The 13,960-nt window shown below is 36.6% G+C and overlaps 1 protein-coding gene across 2 annotated transcripts; it reads left to right on the top strand.

Annotated features, from left to right (window-relative positions):
* The first annotated feature begins 100 nt into the window (after positions 1-100).
* On the top strand, positions 101-12,916 carry LOC128017197 (telomerase Cajal body protein 1). 2 transcript variants are annotated; one of them, XM_052602456.1, is made up of 11 exons: positions 101-354; positions 2,597-2,876; positions 4,460-4,637; positions 4,759-4,854; positions 4,960-5,068; positions 5,363-5,451; positions 9,321-9,544; positions 10,574-10,785; positions 10,935-11,038; positions 11,130-11,273; positions 12,184-12,916. In XM_052602456.1, the coding sequence occupies exons 2-11, from the start codon at positions 2,630-2,632 to the stop codon at positions 12,401-12,403; spliced, it is 1,623 nt and encodes a 540-aa protein (XP_052458416.1). In that variant the 5' UTR covers positions 101-354; positions 2,597-2,629; the 3' UTR covers positions 12,404-12,916. The 2 variants fall into 2 exon arrangements, with proteins under 2 accessions (XP_052458416.1, XP_052458417.1); XM_052602457.1 differs by having other exon boundaries at positions 129-354; positions 2,629-2,876.
* Positions 12,917-13,960: the final 1,044 nt, after the last annotated feature.

Genomic DNA, 13,960 nt, shown 5'->3' with positions numbered 1-13,960 from the left:
ATTAACAAGATGCTGCAATGCGGGTGGCACACAATTATTTGAGGTCAATGTTGTTAATCAATGAGAATTTATATAAACTACGGTTCCTGAACTCTTTCCTGAGATTGTCTCGCAAATATCGCGAGAGTCAGGTGACCTCGCAAAGCAGGCATGGCGGCGCTCTGTGCTTATAAACACGACGCATGAGTTCTTGTGTGTATTGTAGGTTTCATACAGTCCATGGTTTCAGCGCAATGCGTTTGTAGTTGAGATGCTCCGAAATTGTCTTCTGAACCTAGTAAAACACATACACTGAGGAATTTTGTCTGATTTGTAAGAGCACAACACGACTGATACGAATCAAAGAAAAAACAGGTAGAGTGGTCTTTTTTGTGTGTGTTTTTTTTTTTTGGCTGTACGAGTTCTATTGCTGTTGTACACTGGAAAATATTCGTAATTTTAAGAACACAACCCTGAAGACCTGACAACTTATACACACCACACACACACACACATACATTTCATAAATTTATATACGTTTGGTTATTGAGCAGACGCATTCCAAAGCGACTCACATTTGAGTTCAATGGAGGCAATCAAAATCAACAAAAGAACAATAATATGCAAGTGCTATGACACGTCTCAGTTTACTTAATGCAGTACAGGTAGCAAGGTTTTATTTTATTTTATTTTTTTAAATCATACAATAAAAATAAAACGAAAAAAAAAAGATAGAATAGGAAAAGAATAGAGCAGGCTAGTGTTAATGCCTTTTTTGCTTTTGTTCATTGTTTAATAAATAAAAAAGAAAACAAATAGAATACAAAAAGATTAGAGAAGCTATTGTTAGTTTATTTTTTAAGAAAACAAGATGGTAGTTAATAAATAGAGTGCAAGTCTAAAAGGGGGGTGTTTTTTAAAGAATAAAATTAAAATGGACTGATCGAGCTAAAGGCTGAAATAAAGATGGAAGAGATGTGTTTTTAGCATATATAAGAACATGTCTATTAGAATTATCAGGACAGTACCAATTGTAATTATAATTTAGCAGTTGTGGTTTTGGAGGTAACTTTTTTTTTTCTTGTATAGGTTATATGTGAAATGATGCATTATTAATACATAAGTTGTTTACTTATTTAAACTTATAGTCAACAATGCATGTATATTGTTCATATTAAATGCATTTTGGCAGTAAAAAAAAAAAAAAATATATATATATATATATATATATATATATATATATATATATATATATATATATATATATATATATATATTAGGCCTAAGTATTTTTGTAAACCTGATTATATGTATTCTAAAACAGTAAAAGAAAATTCTGAGAAGTTCCTGCCTCGTTATAATTTAGAAACGATAAAGTACTTTGATTTCAAAAGGGAAAGGATTCCTAACGTAGTATTTTCTTCCTAGTTTCTTTTGAAACTTTGATATGCATATAGCAGAAACTGTTATTTCAGTTGGAATTCATGGGCTTCATAAATGAGTTTCCTTTTATTATACGCAATGTCACTGTTTTAACTCTTTTGTAATATAAATAATATACATTACTGTAAAACTACTTCCGTATTTTTCGGACTATAAGTCGCACCGGAGTATAAGTCGCATCAGTCCAAAAATAAGTCATGACCAGGGAATAAAAACTTATATAAGTCGCATTTATTTAGACCAGTTGTTCCCAAACTTTTTGCAGCATGCACCCCTTTCTAGAGTTTGACACCTGTCAAGCTCCCCCCAACACCTTACTCTGGTTAAACTTTACATTTTTAACTGCAATAATTAAATATAAATATTCCGCTTAAACTTCACATTTTTATTTGCAATAACTAAATACAAATATTTACTTTAAATTAGAAAACAAAGAAATCTGTTATAAATGCAAAATATTTCTCCCTTGATTTCTTTAAAGTGCCTGTTTTTAACCAGGTGTCCATTTTGATTAATGTAGTAAGTGAAAAATAAATGTACGAATGATCAGTTATCGCATAATATGAACAGGGTGGGGCTATTGTGACAGATGTGTTTGTAAAATGAAATTAAATCATGAGTAATTTATAGCTTGGAATGTGTAATTTTATTTCTTAATAAAACTTTCGCATGTGAAGTTCACCTCAGTTAAATACATAAAAATAATAAAGAGACAATCTTTTCCCCCGCCATTACAAACATTCTATCGCGCACCCCCGGTGGTCAGTCTGCGCACCACTAGGGGTGCGTGCACCCCAGTTTGGGAACCACTGATTTAGACCAAAGAACCAAGAGAAAACATTACCGTCTACAGCCGCGAGAGGGCGCTCTATGCTGATTAGTGTAGGCTACAGGAGCACTGAGCACCATAGAGCGCCCTCTCGTGGCTGTAGACGGTAATGTTTTCTGTTAGTTAATTTCTCTCGGTTCATGTCAAATTAATTTTGATAAGTCGCACCTGATTATAAGTCACAGTACCAGCCAAACTATGAAAAAAAGTGTGACTTATAGTCCGGAAAATACGGTTTATATCTTCTTTTATACTGTAATCAGATAACTTTGAATGTGTATGCTTATGTATATCACTGCCAGTGTATATAATCTGTACCTGATATAAATTGTGCATGTTCCACAGGCCACTGAACATATAGATACCTCTGTGACCAGGATGTCCGGTGCAGCTCAGAGCAGTGATGGTGGTGCAGGACAGGATGCAGAAGCTGATGGAGAACCTCCTCATGATGAGGCTTCTCATCAGGGAGAGGTGGACGGAGAAGAGGAAGCACCACCAGCAGCAAAACAGCCTCGACTGGAGCAGGAAGATGTAGGTCTTGATTTACACATGATACAGACGCCTGTGGTGCCTTCAGTGGACACCTGTGAGAGCCAAGGTGTTGCTGGGACTTTAGAGGAAGGTGAGCCTTTGTCTTTTTTTAACAAGCACTTTCTAACGTCTGATCTACAGCATCTTGTTTGGCACACTGTCAGTATGCCCTTCTGATGTCTTAATATGTGATATAAACTCCATATGTGGTACTCTTGCTGCCATATTTGAAGAATTACATGGATTTTGTGCTTTAGTCTTTCATATGCATCTAATTTTATAGTGAAGCAGCTCTCTGTGAGTGAACTGCTGGTTCCTTCCATAAATTTGGATGACGTTATTTTTCTTGGCTCTGAAATGAAATGTGATTATACTGTTCAGAGTTCTTCTTCTTTTTTTTAATGGTTCGTCACATGTGTATGCCATTGAATGTCGCTCACTTGTTCAGTATAACTGTCAAGTAACATTAAAGTAGCAAGTAATACACTTTAAAGTAGAGAATAGTGCTTCAATAAATTGTATTCTGACCCTATTACAAACATACAAAATAATATTTGGCTTATGTCGTGTTTATTTACCATATTTTCCGGACTATAAGTCGCACTTTTTTTCATAGTTTGGCTGGTCCTGTGACTTATAGTCGGGTGCGACTTATTTATCAAAATTAATTTGATATGAACCGAGAGAAATGAACCAAGAGAAAACATTACCGTCTCCAGCCGCGAGAGGGCGCTGTAGCCTACACTGTGCAGCAGAGAGCGCCCTCTGGCGGTAATGTTTTCTCTTGGTACTTGGTTCTAAATAAATGCGACTAATAGTCCAGTGCGACTTATATATGTATTTTTTCCTCATCATGACCTATTTTTGGACTGATGCGACTTATACTCAGGTGCGACTTATAGTCTGAAAATACGGTAATTGAATTTGTAAGGTGTTAAAGGAAAAAAATTGAAATACTATAAATTAAGATTTGGACATCAGATACTTGACACAAAAATATACATTTTGTCACATCAAAAATAAAAAAATACATCATGATGTTCTGTATGTTAAGTGTTCTTACTATATTGTGCATATTAAATATATTTAAAGGATTAGTTCATACAAAAACAAAAATGTGATTAGATAAAAAAGAAAAAATGAAGACCAGTTGTAAACCAGTAAGACTGAAATGTATTGGTCACTTTTTTCCATACAGTAACAATGAATGAGGAATGGAGTTTTGCAGCTTCAGAGAAGACTTTTTCTATACACACCATAGTATAATATTTTGTGATACTTTTGAAGCTTAAAAGCCACAGTTCCCATGTATTTGAATTGTTGCGACCATTAAACTACATAGAGCAACATACTTAATTTTCTTATCTATGGAAGAAGGAAGTCGTGTGTTTAGTACGAGGTGAGTAAATGTTGCCATGTTATACAAATAGAGATGATTTTTGCCTTCAAATTATTGCTGACAATATTCCTCTTTTCCCAATTTAAGCAACACTATTGAACTTTTTCTGTGTTCAAAATGTGCAAAATGTATATAATGAGCGAGTAGTGTTGCTTTAAAGTCCATTTCAAATGCACAAAAAAATAACAAAATGTTCTAAATTCTGTAAATACAAGCACTTAAGTGTCTTAGTTTACTTGTCACCTAAGGTGTCCATGTTAATTTGTTTCTGTCAGTTGCCTGTCATCAGACTGATGAATCAGGACAGGCTGTGGGACCTGAGGAAGTCGAAGGAGACGTGGAATGGCATCAAAACGGAGCAGAGAACAGCGAAACGCATGGATTAGATGAAGAGGACGGAGCAAATGAGCCTGAGAAGAACAATTCAGAAGACAACTCTGCTGCGCAGCGCTAGTAAGTGTACCGCTCCTCTTAATTTGCCGTGAAAGGAAATATGGTGGGAACAAATGTGTTGCAGTGGCACAGGGATATTTTCAGTCAGTCAGTGTATGCTGTCTCTTTGCTGTGTTCACAGTCCAAGCCTCGACTTTAGCCAGAACCCTCAGATGCTGACGGGCTCCTGGGCCGAGTACACCCACACCGCTGAGAATTACCTCAGAGGCTGCAAATGGTGATCGCTGATGAAAGCAAGCTGTTTCTGATAGCTGTAGAGTATAAACTGTTTCACAGAGATGCTAATGCACCATCTATCTCTCTTCATGACGTCTCTCTGCAGGGCTCCGGATGGTTCCTGCATTGTCTCAAACAGCGCTGATAACATTCTTCGTGTGTATAACCTCCCGCCTGAGCTGTACAGCAGCCACTGGGACATGCTCTCTGAGATGGTCAGCCTCTTTTAGAATTATCATATCACATTTATCTGTACAAGTAGAAAATACTAAGCTGAGATCAGTTTCCTTTGTATGACTTTAGGCCAGTGTTCAAGATGATAAATGTCTCGTGACAAAATTTAAATATGGATTTTACTTAATGTTGGCTTCTCCTTTTTTTAAATTCTGGAGTGAAAGGATACATTTTTTACTTCCAAACCCTTGATATGCTTATACACATATAAATCTGATTTGCTGGAAGCAGGATGTGGGACCATAATGGTGTTGCTTCTGTTTGTGTGCTCTCAGAGTCCAGTGCTGAAGATGACAGAAGGAGACACCATCTATGACTACTGCTGGTTCCCCAAGATGACTTCTATGGACCCAGACACATGTTTGTAAGTTTTCCTGTCTGTCCCATTTTAAGCTCTCCTAAATCAACAGTTAAAAGCATCAAACAGGTCATATTTATGTATGTATATGTGTGTGATATGTGTTTGATTTATACACACATACACTTATATTTGTGTGTGTGTGTGTATATGTATATATGTATGTATGTATGTATGTATATATATATATATATATATATATATATATATATATATATATTCAATCATTCAAAAGTTCTTAAAAGGCGAATTAAGGCTGCATTTATCTGATTTGAAATCTGCAATGTTGTGAAATGATTACAATTTAAAATAACAATTTTATATTTTTATTATCTATATTTTATTATATTTAACTTTTTTATATATATTTTAAAGTGTAATTTTCCGCAGCCATTACTCCGGTCTTCAGTGTCACATGATCCTTCTGAAATCATCGTACAGTGCTAATATAATATCATTTTGTGGATGTTTTAGTCAAGATTCTTTGATGAATAAAAAGTTAAAAAGAGCAGAATTTATTTGAAGTCGAATGTTTTTGTAACAATATAAACTTATTTTATTATACTTTTTCTTTTCATCAATTTAGTGCGTTGTTTCTTACTAAAAGATTTAATTAATTTTAAAAAAAAGTTTCACCTGTAGTGTATTTATTTACAAAATATCAGTTTTCTAATATTTTCTATAATGTCTGTTGTCTTCGGGTTAATTAAGAGTGTTAAGAACAGGCTTTTCCATTAATTCGGCTCTTTTGAGAATCACTGTCATTGTGGTTTGTGTGTGGAATGTGAAGGACTGTGTTTACTGGGTGGACTGAAAGCCTCATTATTAGTGCTCATTTTCTATCTCAAGAGATGTTCTGAAAGCTAGCAGCCAAGAAAGAAAGCAGAACAAACTGTAGGCCATTATCCGTCCAGCAGTGCTGCTGATAAAGAACACAAATGGTCATGTTTCAATCACCGATGTCCAAACGCACATTTTTACAGTCTCCATTGTCTGCATTAGAAAGTGACCCAGTTAATTGTTTCCAGAGACATGGCATGTCTTTAAAGAGATTGTGTTTTGTTTAATTAAGCTGCTATTGTTCTGGATCAGCATTGCTTTGTTTCCCTTCTGTTATGATCAGTGCTGATGAGCCTTGTCTCCTCCTCTGGCAGAGATTGTTGGATTCAGCCCAGAATGAAAATTTCAAGGCTTGTATTTGAGTCTGCTCACATGCCCTTCTTGTTTCTGTACCTTCTGTGAAAAAAAAATTAGTTCTGGCTCTGAAATATCTTATATATATATATATATATATATATATATATATATATATATATATATGTATATATATGTATATATGTATATGTATATATGTATACATGTATATATGTATATATATATATATATATATGTATACACACACACACACACACACACACACACACACACTCACCAGCCACTTTATTAGGTACAACTGAACTTCAGTTGCTTGGTAACACAAATTGCTAATCAGCCTATCACATGGCAGCAACTTGATGCATTTAGGCATCTAGATGTGGTGAAGAAGACATGCTGAAGTTCAAACCGAGCATCAGAATGGGGCAGAAAGGGGATTTAAGTGACTTTAAACATGGCATGGTTGTTGGTGCCAGAAGGGCTGGTCTGAGTATTTAAAAAAAGTGCTGATCTACTGGGATTTACACATACAACCATCTCTAGGGTTTACACAGAATGGTCCAAAACAGAGAAAATATCCAGTGAGCGACAGTTGTGTGGAAGAAAATGCCTCGTTGATATCAGAGGTCAGAGGAGAAAGGGCAGACTGGTTAGAAATGATCGAAAGGCAACAGTAACTCAAATAAACACTTCAATAATCAAGGTATGCAGAAGAGCATCTCTGAACGCACAACACATCGAACCCTGAAGCAGATGGGCTACAGCAGCAGAAGACCACACAAACAGGAAACAGAGGATACAATTCACACAGGCTCACCAAAACGGGACAATAGAAGATCGGAAAAATGTTGCTTAATGTTGTTAATAATAAAAATGTGAATGAACTGAATCTTTATAGCATTCAACATTACAGTGTAATTGAAAATCAGGCCTAAACTGCAAATTATCAGATGTTTTATTTATCATTAACATAAGCAGAACATAAATTCATAACTTTTAAGTGAACTTAAAACAATATCCACACAAACCCAGTATAACCCAGTGTTCTGTCAGCTCTTTGTTTAAGCTGTCAGTTAATTTTTGCCATTAATTTATTTTGCACATTTCATTTTCTCAATTAATACAAGTGTGATCGTTTATTGTTGCTCAAGAGAATGGTTGTGGGGAAAAAGACATTAGCATAGCTACTTCAGGAAGTGAAAATTGATGCTGCATTAATAATTTCACAGAGATTAACGTGTTATTTTTCCCAGCCCTGTCTCTCTCTCTTTATATAACACTGTTGTGTGTGTGTGTGTGTGTTAGAGTAAACTGAAAGTAGTGCTGGAATTGTTTAGGGAGGGTGTAAGTGGTCTCCTGTTCTTCCTCTCCAGTCCTCTGTCACTTCAGTTCTCGTTTAATGATGTTGTCTTTGATGGTTATGTTTTTTGTGTCGTCACGTATAGCTGCAGCAGGTTACTATCGAGGGCTCGTTGACTGTGGCACCCACACGCAGCATCAGTTCTGATCAAACGTTGTTTGGCATTACAGCAACCGCCCTGCAGCGATTGAAAATGACAAAGAAAAGAAAGGAATGACAAGTTGTGGGTCAAGGACGAAACTGTAAACTTGATAAAGAACTCATGAAGATGAAGAGGATGAGGTTAAGGCAGTCAGATGAGACGTGCTCAGTAACAATGTGTCATCTTCTGCCTGGTGGCAGTGATATTGTTTACAGGTATAACTGTAGCATCGTGAAACGCAGCAGTTTTCGTGTAAAGCTCTTCCAGGCATTCGTAGCGTGATGTTCTGACTGCTGTCATTGGCTGAAGAGCAGCTTGAATGTCAGTAGGGGTTGATCATTATCTCTGACTTATCATTGGTTGTTCCCTCCAGGGGAGATGCTTAGTATTCAGGTCATTTACTTCCTCCATCTCGACTCCAGGCATGTGGTGGTTTCTCATTATACACTTTTAAACTGTGTTGGCCTCCTGTTGGGACAGAACATCAGATCTGTACTTAAGAGCATGGTTCACCCAAAAATAGAAGTTCAGACATCATTTACACACCCTCTTGTCATTCCAAACGCATTTGATTTTGAACTGTGAAACACAAGCAGAGATCATTTAATAAATATCTATTTAATAAAAAAATCTAGTCATTTCAACAGGAATCCCTACGATCGGGAATATGATATGAATGGACTTATTCTTCCTTAAATGTGTGGTCACATTAGCAAAATATAGACACAAGAGGTCTGTTGTCGATAATGTTGTGACCTAAAGCACAGCACACAGAAGTTACTTTCAAAACAAGCTGCAAATTTGGTGAAAAACCATCACTGTAATTTATCAGTGTTTCTGTAAAATCATAGCATCCGCAATATGTTCATGAGAGTATTTAAACTTTGCATGATCTCAGGTATTCGTATGAGAACTTGCATTTTGTTCCATGCCAAACCGATCAGATGGTTTATAAACCACATACTCGTATGCCTTATTCTTTTATCTAGCAGATGACGCCGTCTTTCATTTCAAATGGTTTAGCTCTTCATTTGTAAGATTATCTGTTGTGAATGGGTCTTTTGTGTTGCGAGTTTGAAAGAAAGCCAGTCTGACTGTCAGGTCTGATGTTGCAATCTCTTGTTTTTCCTAAAACAATAGATTTTTTGGTGGGGTGGGTGAAGTTTTAAGATTTTGCAATATATTCCAGTTTCCTTCATTCTTTTCTTTCTCCTTCAGCATTGCCAGCAGTAGCCGGGACAACCCTGTCCACATATGGGATGCGTTTTACGGGGACCTCCGAGCGTCTTTTCGGCCCTACAACCATCTGGATGAGCTGACAGCGGCCCATTCACTGTGTTTCTCTCCTGACGGCTCTCAGCTCTACTGCGGCTTTGACAAAATAGTCAGGGTCTTCCACACCGACCGTCCTGGGAGAGACTGCGAGCAGAGGCCCACAACGGGTGAGGGTCCCTCTTGTTGAGGAATAACCGCTTTATTAATCACGCTTGCTCTTCAAATGGTTCTTAATCGAGGTCATTAAGACGGCTGGCTGGCATAGGTGAGGAATGCCTGTAATCCTATTTAATTTCTTTTTGTTTGCTTGGGTGGATTCGTTCCAAACACATTCATGGCGGGAAACACATATTTGGCTTGATTAAGCTAGCATGGCATGCGTGGCTCTGATCTAGACAGTAGCTGTGGATATAATTATCTTAGGATGTTTGCAGTGGCTGACTCATTCATGGTGTTTCAAGACTGTTATTGTAATTATTGGTCTGGATGTGACATTAAAGATCTTTGTTCAGACTGATGAAGGGTTGAAAGATGCTGCCTATTACATTACATTATATTATATTATATCATGTTCAGTTTTTAATCATAATGCAAATGAAGAGACATTTTCTTTTTCATAAAATATCTGATTTGATTGATTTTCAAAATATGTAAAAGAGAGAAAAAAAAACACTCAAACTGATATTGTAAGATGGTTAATATACTTTCATCTTTATGTTTTCATTGGATGAGCCACATAACATGTAGTCATGAAGCAGCTGATATACATGCATAATGCTGAAAATTCAGATTTGCATTACAGGAATAAATGACATTTTTTAATATATTAAAATAGAAAACTGCTATTTTAAATTGTAATAATGTCTTACGATATTTATGTTTAAAAAAAACATGCTATCAAATAAATGCAGGTTTGGTGAAAATGAGACTTCTTTCAAAAACATGAAAGAATCTTCAAACTTTTGAACAGTAGTGAACACCTGTGATCGCACATCAGTTGAACTCTATCAATGTTTAAAGTTGTGTTGTTTGACTTCTTAAAGTCAGCTTCTTCCTCGTCTGGACACTTGGCTCCGTAGTTTCTCATTATTCAGTGATTCTTCATGGATTTTTAATATGAAACCAAACTAATTACAATTAACTTTTGTTCCTGTTTTACTTCCTTTCATTTTACACCTCCTCATTCTCCTTTTAAGACAAGAAACAGGGTCAGACAGGCATTATCTCCTGTATTGCCTTCAGTTCGTGCCACTCTATGTACGCCTGTGGGTCATACTCTCGTTCGGCCGGCCTTTACTCCTGTGAGGACGGTTCTCTGCTGACTCTGCTGCCCGCTCGACACCGCGGAGGCCTTACACACCTGCTGTTCTCACCCAACGGCTATCACATGTACACGGGTGGTCGCAAGGTCAGGGGGCTCATATGTACTGTACTTCTGTACCTCACAGGTTTACTTTGCCTAGTTCACTATGACAGATACATCCACCAATTAGAAAACACTGTTATATGTTGCAAGTCTTGGATTCTCTAGCTAATGTTATACATTCCTGCTTTCAGGATTCAGAGATCCTGTGCTGGGACCTCAGAGATCCGGGACAAGTTCTGTTCTCCATGCACAGGAACGTCGGCACAAACCAGCGGATCTACTTTGACCTGGACCAGTAAGATAAAGATACACAGTTTTATTAAATACAACAGTGTTTTAGACCCATTTATGTTTTGCTTATGTTGATATTTGTGGGTCTGAAATAGATCTGGCCGATATCTTCTGAGTGGGGACACAGATGGTGTGGTGTCAGTGTGGGACACCCTCACACCGCCACCTGATGGGAATGAGGAGCCACTACCGCCACTGCTACAGTTTCAGGCACACACCGATTGTGCTAATGGCATCAGGTATAATTAGTATAATTTAAATAAAATGTTGGAAATATAAAAACTTAAAGTGATTTATAAAATGTAAATGTCATGAACTCTTAAAAATCATGGCTTTTATCAATAATCACCTTTTATTGTAGCTCTTTAACTCATTTTCCTAATTAAAGGAGTACTGAAAGGTTGTTTGCAGCAGCATTTCTCTTGGGTTTGTCCCCTATCCAGCCTTTTGTGTCTTCTGAAATATGCTTATTAAAATTATGGAAATTATCATTTGTAATTTCTACTTAAAAATCATATTATCAGTTTATGTTGTATCAATGCACTACTGTTGGAGAAACAAAATTGAGGTCAGTAAGTTTTTTTTTTCACCGTGGCTGCATTAATTTGGTCAAATATTATTACGGTTTAAATTAAATGTTCTCCTTTACTCCAGTCTTCAGTGTCACATGATCCTTTAGAAATTGTAATGATATTCTTATTATTTTCAGTATTGAAAAATATTAATATTTTGTGATTTGGAGTGGAAAGTTTAAAAAGAAGAACATTTGCTTGATCTCTTCTGTAACAGTCTTTGATACTTTTGATCAATTAAATGCATCTTTGCTGACTAAAAGCATTTATTTCAAAAAAGAAAAATCGTACTGACACCAAATGTTTGAACGCTAGTGTAAATCCAATTTGTGTTTTAAATGAACATGTAAATATTACATAAAATAATAATTGCCTTTTTTTAAGATGTGCCCCTACTTGAAGGATGACTCAGATACTGTCAATAGGGCTATGTTTAATATGTTTGCCAGAGGTTGCAGGTGATGGCATCGCACCTGTAACACAACTGAAATGTAAACATCTGCAAAATAGATGAATGCCAATAAGTAAATATTGCTCATTTTACTTGCTTCCTTTTCTTACTCTCTCATTTCAACAGTGTGCACCCTTTCATGCCATTGGTGGCCTCATCCAGTGGTCAACGTAAGTTCTGTTGGCCGTCTGACAGCGAGGACTCAGAGTCCGATTCAGACGAGGGGAATGTGATGTCATCCAACGGCGTACGACAGGACAATGCTCTGGTGCTGTGGTGGGCCGGCCCATTGGGCTCAACCAATGAGAGGGGGCAGGAGGAGGAGTCAGAAGTTATTAAGAGCTAGAACTTTTAATTTGTAAAACTGTAGTGATGACGACCCATAATATACTGCCAAACCTGTAATACTGTTCGTTTAGGTGAAGGGTAGTATCAATTTTAACTGTAGAATAGTCCCTTTTTAAATCCCAAATTTTTTGGCAAAAAAAAGGGGGGGGGGCATGTTGCTGGGTTTGTAAACCTCTTTCCATGAATGTCTAGAAAGTCTAGACTGAAGTCCTCCAAAAGCCATTGAATTTAAACCCTTTCTGACAGCATATTACAATTCAGATCACCTGGAACACTGATCTGGAATATGAATAATTCATTCATAGATTCAGTCATTTTCTTTGGACAGGCCCCAAAATGATGTTTAGGTTGTTTACCAGCAAAGCTTTCAGGATGCTCTGTCTTTGCTGGAGTGTTATGCCTCTCAGGTTTCCGAAATAGCAGTGCAGCCTATTTTCCAAGTTGCATTGGTTTGTTTTTCTTTCACCATGTAAAGACGGTTTTCAATAAACACTTTGAGTCTTGTCTTGGATTTACTTTGAGGACTGTCAGTGAACATGGTGCAGTTATTTCAGGAGCAGGTTTAATCCCTTTTTGTCTATGGGAAGGCTATGTGTGATGGACTGAGACGGTTTATCTTATGTTAAATGGGCCATAGAGCTGCAGTGGGCAACTGTGAATATATTTTTGTAAGCCAGTAATCTGCTTTATTGTGTGTGAATGTAGTTGGTTTCCTGTCTTTCAATGGACCTAATTGCTTTAGCTGAGGCTGCACATTTTTTTTTATAATAACCTGTGTTTATGTTTGTTTGTGGATGTGTCTGAGAGAGAGAGAGAGCCTTTACATATTCTATTTTAGCTGTAATCTTGATACAATGGTGTACGTTTTTACAAATGTGCACTTTTTACAGCTTTAATTTGTGTGTGTGTGTGTGTGTGTGTGTGTGTGCGCGCGTGCGCTTTGTGCCTGTAATTTACTCTTTAAAGCAGTGGGTTTGAATGTTTCAGGCTTGCCAAACATGCTCTAGTCAGATTGCTGAATATCATATTACATTCACTGCTGAAAGCTTCAGTTGTTTGTACAAATACATAATACAGATCTTTTTTGTACAGTTTCTCTGGATTGTAAACCACATCATTCAGATCTGCTTGTGGTTCTTTCTACTTGGAGGAACTATATACAACAGGTAGATCACTGTGGCTGAAAATATTAATAAACATGTTTACATAAAAAATGTCATTGTGTTTCTGTAATTAATGGTGTTTGCAAAGCCAATAGTAATCACTATTACTATTGCTCATGCTTAGGTGTGTAACTATGTGTAATTGTCCTGGGTACATTAATTATATGCAGATTTTCAAAGCAATCATGGGCCTGATTCACAGAAGTTGTCTTAAGAAAATATGTGAGAAAGTTTTTGAAAGTTCTAAGAATTTTGTAAGGATGTTCCATGGTGCAAATCCTTAAGCATTTTTTAGGTATTTTCTTAAGAGCTTTGTATTGCACCATACTAAAAACCATTTAAAACTATTCAGATATCAACTTACAAAAAGTGCTTCAGCTCCAAGAGTCTGC

This window comes from Carassius gibelio, chromosome A7 (assembly GCF_023724105.1).
Source record: "Carassius gibelio isolate Cgi1373 ecotype wild population from Czech Republic chromosome A7, carGib1.2-hapl.c, whole genome shotgun sequence".
NCBI classification, from domain to species: Eukaryota; Metazoa; Chordata; class Actinopteri; order Cypriniformes; family Cyprinidae; genus Carassius; species Carassius gibelio.
The sequence above is the reverse complement of the archived record's forward strand: the minus strand, read 5'-3'. Positions and strand labels throughout refer to the sequence as shown.